General features: G+C 46.1%; 1 protein-coding gene across 1 annotated transcript; it reads left to right on the top strand.

Annotated features, from left to right (window-relative positions):
- Window positions 1-3477: 3477 nt before the first annotated feature.
- Window positions 3478-9642, top strand: SNRNP35 (small nuclear ribonucleoprotein U11/U12 subunit 35). Its single transcript, XM_039239362.1, has 2 exons — window positions 3478-4254; window positions 8892-9642. The coding sequence occupies exon 2, from the start codon at window positions 8895-8897 to the stop codon at window positions 9630-9632; it is 738 nt and encodes a 245-aa protein (XP_039095293.1). The 5' UTR covers window positions 3478-4254; window positions 8892-8894; the 3' UTR covers window positions 9633-9642.

Below are 9642 nucleotides of genomic sequence, written 5' to 3'. Positions count from 1 at the left end.
TTAAAAAATTAAAAAAAAAAAAGAAAAAGAAAGAGAGGGAGACAAAGCGTGAGCGAGGAAGAGACAGAGAGAATCCCAAGCAGGCTCTGGACTGACAGTGCAGAGTCAATGTGTGGCTTGAACCCATGAACAGTGAGATCATGACCTGAGCCATAGTCAGACACTTAACTGACTAAGCCACCCAGGCGTCCCTGTTTTTTAAAGATATAAAGGCAGGTGTCTGGTTGCCTCAGTCGGAAGAGCATGCAACTTTTTTTTTCTTTTTTTATATTTATTTTGAGAGAGAGACAGAGCACAAGCAGGGGAGGGGCAGAGAGAGAGAGGGAGACACAGAATCCAAAGCAGGTTCCAGGCTCTGAGCTGTCAGCACAGAGCCTGACACAGGGCTCAAACTCACTAACTGCAAGATCATGACCTGAGCCACCCAGGTGCCCCAAGAGCATGCAACTCTTGATCTCAGGTCAAGTTCAAGCACCCACATTGGGTATAGAGATTACTTAAATAAACAAACTTAAAAAAAATGGGGGGGCCTCTTAAGAAGATGGGATCGAGTCTGGAGTGGTAGAAGTATCAAAGCCTTATTATAAGGGTTGAGCTGAGAGAATAAAAGGGAATCTAAGGGCAACAGTATCTAGCAAGACCCAGGAAACCGTGTAATTGTCTTTTGGTCTGGGGTTGAGAGAACTGGGTGAAGGTAGTAATTCTGTCTGGTTCTATTTTTAGCCCACCTGGCAGAAAGGTGGCCTAGGAATTTGACTGAGGCAGAACAGAGTTGCCATTTATCTTTAGCTACTTTGTGTCCTTTGCTGGCTAATTGTTTCAGAAGGCATTTAGGGTCAGTACCACAGGCCTTTAGGGTAGAACATAATAATAAATTGTCTATATATTGTAAAGTGTAGATATCCCAGGGAAATCAAGATCTTGTAGGTCAGCATAGAGGGTCTGAGAGAAATAGGTAGGGCTTTCAGTATATCCCTGGGGTAGGATTATCCAAGTGGGTTGTTGACTGTTCCATGTAAAAGTAGAAAGACACTGACTTTGGGGGTCGACAGGGATGCTGAAAAAGGCACTGCACAAGGGCAACGACAGAAAAAGTAGTGGCTGCAGCTGGTGTAATAGAGAGGAGGGTGTGGGAGTCAGAAGCAATGTGTGTCAGGGTGTGACTGTATTGATAATTGCCCTAAAGTCTTGCACAAGATACCTTCTTCTATTATGGGGCTTTTTAACTAGAAAAATGGGGGTACAAGGACTAGTAATGGAGATGATCAATCCTTTGTTGATAAAGTCTTGAATAGCAGGAGTTATTCTTATAATGGCCATAAGGCTTAACGGGTACTGCTTAATATTGGGTAAGGCCTTTAATGGATCAATTTGAATAGTTATTGGGGAACCAAGGTTATATGTCCTATATCAGGGGAAGAGGTGGCCCACAATTGATCAGGGAGTGCATTTAGGAATGGGGCGGGCAGCAGACTGACTGGAGGGCAGTCCTGAGCAGATCGGTAGAATTAGGAATTCTGAAGATTGAGAAGGCAGATCTAATAGCATTCTATTTTCTTGGTCAAAGGAAATATGGGTCTGGTGAGCCTGCAAAAAATTTCTTCCTAAGAAAAGTGGTGGTGTGCCTAGCTGGTTCAGTCCGTAGAGCAAGTGACTCTTGATCTCGGAGTCCAGAGTTCAAGCCCCAAATTGGACATGGAACCTACTTAAAAAAAAAAAAAGGAAGTGCTGAGGATGAGGGCACCAATAAAAAGGAATGGTTGCCTTGCTGAGTGCCAAGAATAAACTCTAGGGGTTGAGATAATGTGGATAGTTGGTGGCTGATTAATGACCCTGATCATGGTTAAATGTATTCTTGAGGCAGGGGACTGGAAAACAGATTGGGATTGAGGCCTGAATAAGGTGCTCTAGTGTCTGTAAGAATAAAACCATCTTCATTCTGACGTGTTATAAGTGTTTGCTAAGAGAAAGGGAAAATTCCCCTTTTTGTCCTTGGCACATCTCTAATCTGATAAAGGATTTGTTTTTGAGATTTTTGTTCTTTTGGAGCCATCATTTATATGTTACCTTTTTGAAATGTCCAAGGTTTTATTTATCTATTTGTACTGCTTTCTAATTTATTTTGAGCTCTCCAGATATGGAGGATCATTTTGACTAAATGTGCAGTTGTATCAGAGGTTTTTTTTTTTTTTTTTTCCTGGGGCCTCATTATGTGGAAATTTAAAATCCTATAGGGGGTCTTCCCGTGCAGCCTTATTCGTCCATTCTGGGGCCTGTATAGGTCCAACAAGCATGCGTACTAGTTGGTAAAGGTCAGAAGGGCCTGGATTATAGGCACTGATAGTCCAAATAAGTTGTGACGTGAACTCTTCTGGATTTTCTTTTGGATCAGGAAAGTCTTGCAAGATTTAGAAGTTCATCAGAGGATGAAAGAAAGGACCAGATTATTGGGATTAGGGCTAGTAACTTTGACTTTGCTATGATGTTAGTTTTGGGAGTGTAGATGGAGGCAGGGCTGGGGAAGGAGACATTTCAGAGGAGAATAAGTCAGTCTGGAAAGACCTGCATACACAGCGGAGGAAATAGAAGGCATGCAGTGGGGGGCAGCAAACTGGATGGAAGATGAGTGGGTCATTTTTGATTTGGGATTGAGTTGTTCTCATCGTTTTAATCTTTCTTTGATTTTTGAGGGTTTTTTTTTGTTTTTGTTTTTTTTTCCCTTTTGCAGAGGCTATACTGAGTCTGTTCTTTAGGGGACTACTTCCAAAAGTACCCATAGAAACAGGTTTCCATTGATTTTGTAAAGTATGATAGTTTCACCTTTCCAACTGTGCTCTTAAATACACGAATTTAGGGATATCAAAGGTGCCCCCAAAGGGACCGGTGAAGTTTTAAATAAATGACCTTTAGTGATTTGTGCCCAGGTGGAGGAAACTCCCTGGGCCCTAGTTTCTATATATACAACCAGATGGCTGATCCCCACGAGCTCTTTCTGCAAGATTGGTACCTATTCTGTATTGAAGGGATCTTTCCCTGAGTTGCTAGCAGAAAAGTCTCCCAAATTCTACCAAAGTGGGTGGTTGGGGATGTGAATGGAACGTACCTGTCATCCCCCACTCCCAGTCCGGGATTATAGGAGCCACCGGAAGAGATACAACACTGGGCTGTGGGCCTCGTTTAGGCAGGTCCAGAGATTTGCAGGAGGTGCCAAGGTCCCTTCATATTCCATCTTCGGCTCCAAGCTGTTAAGCGAAAACCTCAGGAGCGAGCCTATAAGCGATGAAAAAGGAGTCAAATATTTCTTTGGGTTTGCAAACTGGGAAAGGCGTCTAAGTTAGTCGGTGTGCCCGTCTGCAGAGGTGTTTTTTTTTAAAAAAAAATTTTTTTTTAATGTTTATTTTTGAGACAGAGAGAGACAGAGCATGAATGGGAGAGGGGCAGAGAGAGGGAAACACAGAATCCAAAGCAGGATCCAGGCTCTGAGCTGTCGGCACAGAGCCCGACGCGGGGCTCGAACTCGTCTATCGCGACATCCTGACCAGAGAGGAAGTCTGGTGCTCAATCGACCGAGTGACTCAGGTGCCCCCGCAGAGGTGTTTTTAAAGCTTAAAACCCCAGCAAGGGAGAAATTTCAGTTGGTATGGGTTACCCAGTGATCGGTTGACTCTTTTGCTCAGTATTGTGAGACGAGGGTAACTTTCCGGTGTTCAAACCTCGGAATGTTTATCATGATTCCAAGAGGTGGCTGCTCCTCGAGGAACTCCACAAAATGGTGGCTGTCGCAAGATGGAGTCAGGGTTGTCAACCCTTCCGTGACCCCTTTTCTTCTTTGGCGTGAACCAGCACACGCATCTTTTGAAGACACTACAATATAAGCCAATTCCTAACGTGCGTCTGAGACTTGACACTCCCGCTGCGCGGACAGATCCCTTCGCGGCGGAGGGCGATTCGGCCACGCCCAGACAACTAACTGCACTTTCGATACTCTTTCAACTTAAGTGTTCAATTTAGTAGTTTCTATCTTCGTGCAAAACAATCAGAAAAATGGAAAGCTCATTCTCTTCGGGGATGATGTACAGTCGACTCTCAATACACGTGGACTAAGTTTTTTGGGGGAAAAAAAAAAAAAATCACTGCCCGTGGCGAATCTGCTTCTTCGAATATAAAGCTCCGCTCAGACGGGCGAGAGGAATCTACCGGCGCTTCGAGTCTGGTGCTAACTTCGGTGGGAAGGGAGTCTCACGCCTTTCTGAGGTGAGTGGGAGCGGCTTGGTGGCAGCAGGGCCCACTCCGGCGGGAAGGACGAGGGAATTCGGCCCGGACAGTGCGTCCGCTCCTGTAAGGGCCGCCATGTTGAAGCCTGGCAAACGGGGAGCCCTTTTTGGCTTGTGTTGCGGAGAGCGAGAGCTACAGCTTGGGTGGAAGAAGGGCCCCTTGTCCCCTTCGCCCACTGAAAACGTGAGAGGTCGGGGAGGGCCCGCTGTCAAGGCGAAGGCACTCCGGGTTTTGGGGGGTGTGGGCTTTTCCACCCAGACTTCCGCCTTAGCGTCCACGGCGCCACCGCGCATGCTCGGGAGGGTTCCGTGGGTCTGGCTTGAGTTTTATTTCCCACCTGAATGCAAAGCGCGCGAATATTCGAACTCTGCGGACACAGTAAGGAGAGGCACCCTTTGTTCGGTGTTTTCTTACTTAACGGACCTATAATGTATAATTATAGGGCACCTTCACGGACACTGTTCTATCTAATCTTCACAAAAACGTAGTCGAGTGGCATGTAGCCACCTTTTACAGATGATTAAATTTTCCCCACGGTGGGCCTTGGTCTTAAACCTGGTGTTTTGTCTCCGATCCAACGTTCTCGTTCACTTTCCACACTTTGGTCTTTAATGATTAATTGTCCCCATCCCCCTCCATCCCCCACCACTCATCTTTCACAGCTCATCCCTGTTTATGAAATAATGACTGAATCTAAAAATCCATGGGGCGCCCGGGTGGCTCAGTTGGTTAAGCGGCTGACTCTGGCTCAGGTCATGATCTTTCGATTCGTGGGTTCGAGCCCCGCGTCGGGCTCTGTGCTGACAGCTCAGAGCCTGGAGCCTGCTTCAGATTCTGTATCTCCCTCTCTCTCTGACCCTCCCCTGCTCACGCTCTCTCTCTCTCTCTCTCTGGCTTAGAAATAAATAAAACGTAAAAATTTCTTTTTTTTTTTTTTTAATAAAAATGCAAAGAAATTGTGGGAAATCTCAACATAATGCTGCAAAGGAGCGAATACTCCCAGGTAGACGAGTGAGTAGCCATGAAGCCTGCTGGTTTCTAGGCATTTAGTACTTAAAAAAAAAAAAAAGAAAAGAAAAGAAAAAAATTTATTTATTTAGAGAGAGCTCACAAACAAGAGTGGGGCAGAGAGAGAGAGAGAGAGGGAATCCCAAGCAGGTTCCGCACTGTCAGCACAGAGCCTGATGTGGGGTCCCAACTCAGGAACCACAAGATCATGAAGCTAGCTGAAACCAGGAGCAGCTGCTTAACGACTGAGCCATCCAGGTGCCCTTTTGTAGTATTGACAGACGTACACAGATGAGGGAGTATCAGGAAATTCAGATTATCCCTTTGTTATTCTCTTCAGATTTTAACTTGAAGAATTTTTTTTCTTTTTTAATGTTTTTTTTTTTTTTCTTTTCCCCTGAAAGATAGAGACAGCGTGAGCAGGGGAGGGTCAGAGAGAGAGGGGAGACACAGAATCCAAAGACAGGCTCTAGGCTCTGAGCTGTCAGCACAGAGCCCAACGTGAAGCTTGAACCCACAAACCATGAGATCAGGACCTGAGCTGAAGTCGGATGCTTAACCGACTGAGCCACCCAGGCGCCCCTAATTTGAAGAATTCTTAAGGCTTTGAACAGGAACTCTGGTGTAGAATAATATCAGTTTCATTTGGTGGATATTTATGACCTTTTCTTGATTGGGAAAAGGATTCTTTCCCACTGGTGGTGGGGTGGGGGTCCTTCTTAGCCTTGTGATTTGGGGCAAAAGAAAGCCTTTTTTTTTTTTTTTTTCACTTTCTTTAATGTTTATTTTTGAGAGAGACAGAGAGAGAGAGAGCACCCGCGTGCACTTGAGCAGGGTAGGGGCTGAAAGAGGTTGGACAGAGGATCCAAAGCCGGCTCTGTGCGGACAGAAGGGTGAGATCATGACCTGAGCCAAAGTGAGACGCTCAACCGACTGAGCCGTCCAAGCGCCCCCCAAAAGAAAGCCTTTTTTGTGTTTCTCATTCTTCATTGGAAATGGCATTCATAAATATGGAGAAATTACAGCCACGAGAGAGAAGAGACACAAGACTTAGAGGCAGCGCCCCGAGGGGCCTGAAATCCTCTCATGTCTCATTGCTCCAGCTGTTTATCATTCTTTTAGCAAAGCCTCGTCCACAGGTGCCAGTCAGCGAGGACAGGCATGTATACCCTCCTTTCACAGTCTGGTGGCAGACAGTATAAAGTTGTTTTGCTTCTCAGTTCGCAGTGAAGTCATCCTTTTTGTCTGATTTGGACAAAAGAAAAACTTCACTGAATTTTGATTGGAGTTAATTCAGTTCCCCAGTGTTTATCAGGCAGTGGCCTAGAATCTGGAGAGAAAGTGAAGCAGACACTAGACCGAAGAGTGTTTACTGTGTGTTGGGGAAAACAGACTGAGCCACTCAGGTGCCCCATGTTTTAATGAGTAATATCATGAAAGGATGTTGTTATGGATGAGGGTTACTATATGAATTTGACAGAGTCCCAGTTTTAAAATGTTTAAATTTTTATTATTAAAAATTTTTTTTAAATGTTTATTTTTGAGAGAATAACAGAGTGTGAGCAGGGGAGGGGCAGAGACACAGGGAGACACAGAATCTGAGGCAGGCTCCAGGCTCTGAGCTGTCAGCACAGAGCCTGATGTGGGGCTCAAACTGACGAACTGTGAGATTGTGACCTGAGCTGAAGTTGGACACTCAACCGACTGAGACACCCAGGGACCCCTAAATTTGTATTTATTTATGTAATTAATTTATTTCCCCCCCACCCCAAATTTTTATTATTAAAGCAAGCTCTACACCCAGACTGGGGCTTGAACTCACAACATGTAGATCAAGAATCATGTGCTCTACTGACTGAGTCAGCCAGGTGCCTGGCGTCCTGGTTTTTTGTTTTTGTTTTTATAAATTTACTCATTTATTATTTCTCAGAGAGAGATCAGGGGGAGGGGCAGGGAAAGAGGCAGACACAGAATCTGAAGCAGGCTCCAGGGTCTAAGCTGTCGGCACAGAACCGAAAGCGGGGCCCGAATTCACAGACTGTGAAATCATGACCTGAGCCACCCAGGCACCCCTGGAGTCCTGGTTTTAAGGAAACATATTTCAGTATTGGCTCTAAAGTTTTACAGAGGTGGTCACATGAGTGGTAGCAGTGTTTGAAATGTTGGCAAGTGTGGATTATTCCAGCAGATTCACCAGAATGTGAATCAATTACCATGTATTAGCCTCTCCTCTGAACTTAAACTTTCCACCCTCTTTCAAAAAAAATTATCATGTATCAGAAAGACAATTGCACTATGCTTTTGGCTAAGATTATCATTGCAATTAGTTCCCATGCTTAGAGACATAAACAGATTATCAGCCAAGGAATTGGGAAGAAATCCCATATTCCTTTTTGAACCAAGGAGCCTGTTGCTGCTGAGTCACTGTAGCTTTTTGGCTTTGCTACCTGTTGCAAAATACTACATTAAAAGCACCATTTTCCCTTGTAGTTTTTTTTTTTAAGTCCTTATCTTTCTATTCTTTTAATGATGCATACCAAAGCATTTACAGATGAGCGATGTAATATCTAGACTTTCCTTCAGAGTAATCTAGGCGTGGGGATGTGAGTTGCCGCACAGGTGAAACAAGACTGGGCACGTGTTGGTCAGAGTCAGGTGATGAGTTTGTGGAGGGTTATACCATTCTCTCTACATGTTTGAAATTCTTGGTAGAAAAGTTTTTAAAAACACCATTTTCCATAGCAGTTTCCAGGCTAGTTTTCCTGTGACCATTTTTTTTTTTTTTAAATATTTGTTTATGTTGGGAGTGGGGAGGGGCAGAGAGAGAGAAAGAGAACAGAGGACCCAAAGTGAGCTCTGCGTTGACAGCAGAGGGCCTGATGCCGGGCTCAAACTCATGAACCGAACCATGAGATCATGCCCTGAGCTGAAGTTGGATGCTTAACCCACTGAGCCACCCAGGCACCCAGGTGCCCCGTCTTAGGGCCATTTAAAGAAAAAAAAATTTTTAACATTTATTTATTGTTGAGAGACAGAGAGAGACAGAGCACCAGCAGGGGAGGGAGGGGAGAGGGGCAAAGAAAGAGAGGGAGACACAGAATCTGAAGCAGGTTCCAGGCTCTGAGCTGTCAGCACAGAGCCCAAGGTGGGGCTCGAACTCAACAAAAGGTGAGATCATGACCTTAGACGAGGTTGGACGCTTAACTGACTGAGCCACCCAGGTGCCCCTTCTCAGGGCCATTTTAAAGTCGGAAAGGCAAGCGTGGATGTTGATCCACATTTCCACGTTATAATGTAGTTGGTAGGTGTCCTGAGGTGACTAAACTGGTTGATAATGCAGGTGGATCACACTCAAGCACGCTGCCTTCTGCTTCTTCCCGGAAGGGACGGAGGAGCAGTGGGTGAGAGCATCCTGGAGTCCCACTGTCTGGCTTTGATCCCCATTCTACCCACTTTCTAGCCGGGAGGCCTCAGGTCCTGGGAATCCTGCTTCCTTCCCTATTGAAGGAAGGGGTGAATAGTTGTATCTGCTTCACAGGGTTGTTGTAAGGATTAAATGGCTGGCTCGCAGTAGGTGCTCCCTAAAGGCTTGCTGTGATCCCTCCTAGAACATGAACGATTGGATGCCCATTGCCAAGGAGTATGACCCGCTCAAAGCTGGCAGCATTGACGGCACCGATGAGGACCCACACGACCGCGCCGTCTGGAGGGCAATGTTGGCACGGTACACCCCCAACAAAGGGGTCATGGGAGACCCCCTCCTCACCCTGTTTGTGGCAAGATTGAACTTGCAGACCAAAGAGGAGAAGTTAAAGGAAGTATTTTCCCGCTACGGGGACATCCGGCGGCTTCGGCTGGTGAGGGACTTGGTCACGGGCTTTTCGAAGGGCTATGCCTTCATCGAATACAAAGAGGAGCGTTCTCTGATCAAAGCTTACCGAGACGCAGACGGCCTGGTTATCGACCAGCACGAGATATTTGTGGACTACGAACTGGAAAGGACCCTCAAAGGGTGGATCCCTCGGCGCCTTGGGGGAGGCCTGGGGGGGAAAAAGGAATCCGGGCAACTGAGATTTGGGGGGCGTGATCGGCCTTTTCGAAAACCCATTAATTTGCCGGTTGTTAAAAACGACCAGTACAGAGAGCTAAAAAGGGAAAAGCGGGAGCGATCTCGGTCCCGAGAAAGACACTGGGACTCTCGGACAAGGGATCGAGACCACGACCGTGGCCGGGAGAAGAGATGGCAGGAGAGAGAGCCCAGGGTGTGGCCAGAAAGTGACTGGGAGAGAGAGAGGGACTTCAGAGATGACAGAGCCAAGGGGAGGGAGAAGAGGGACCGAAGTAAGTAGAGGCCCACCA

The sequence above is a fragment of the Hyaena hyaena genome, unplaced genomic scaffold, assembly GCF_003009895.1.
Source record: "Hyaena hyaena isolate Hyena2069 unplaced genomic scaffold, ASM300989v1 scaffold_0, whole genome shotgun sequence".
NCBI lineage: Eukaryota > Metazoa > Chordata > Mammalia > Carnivora > Hyaenidae > Hyaena > Hyaena hyaena.
Note: the sequence above shows the minus strand (reverse complement) of the source record. Positions and strands in the feature narration are given on the sequence as shown.

What these genes read in the sequence shown, in the direction of transcription:
- SNRNP35 (XM_039239362.1), top strand. Translation starts at nt 8,895, where the DNA reads ATGAACGATTGGATGCCCATTGCCAAGGAGTATGACCCGCTCAAAGCT.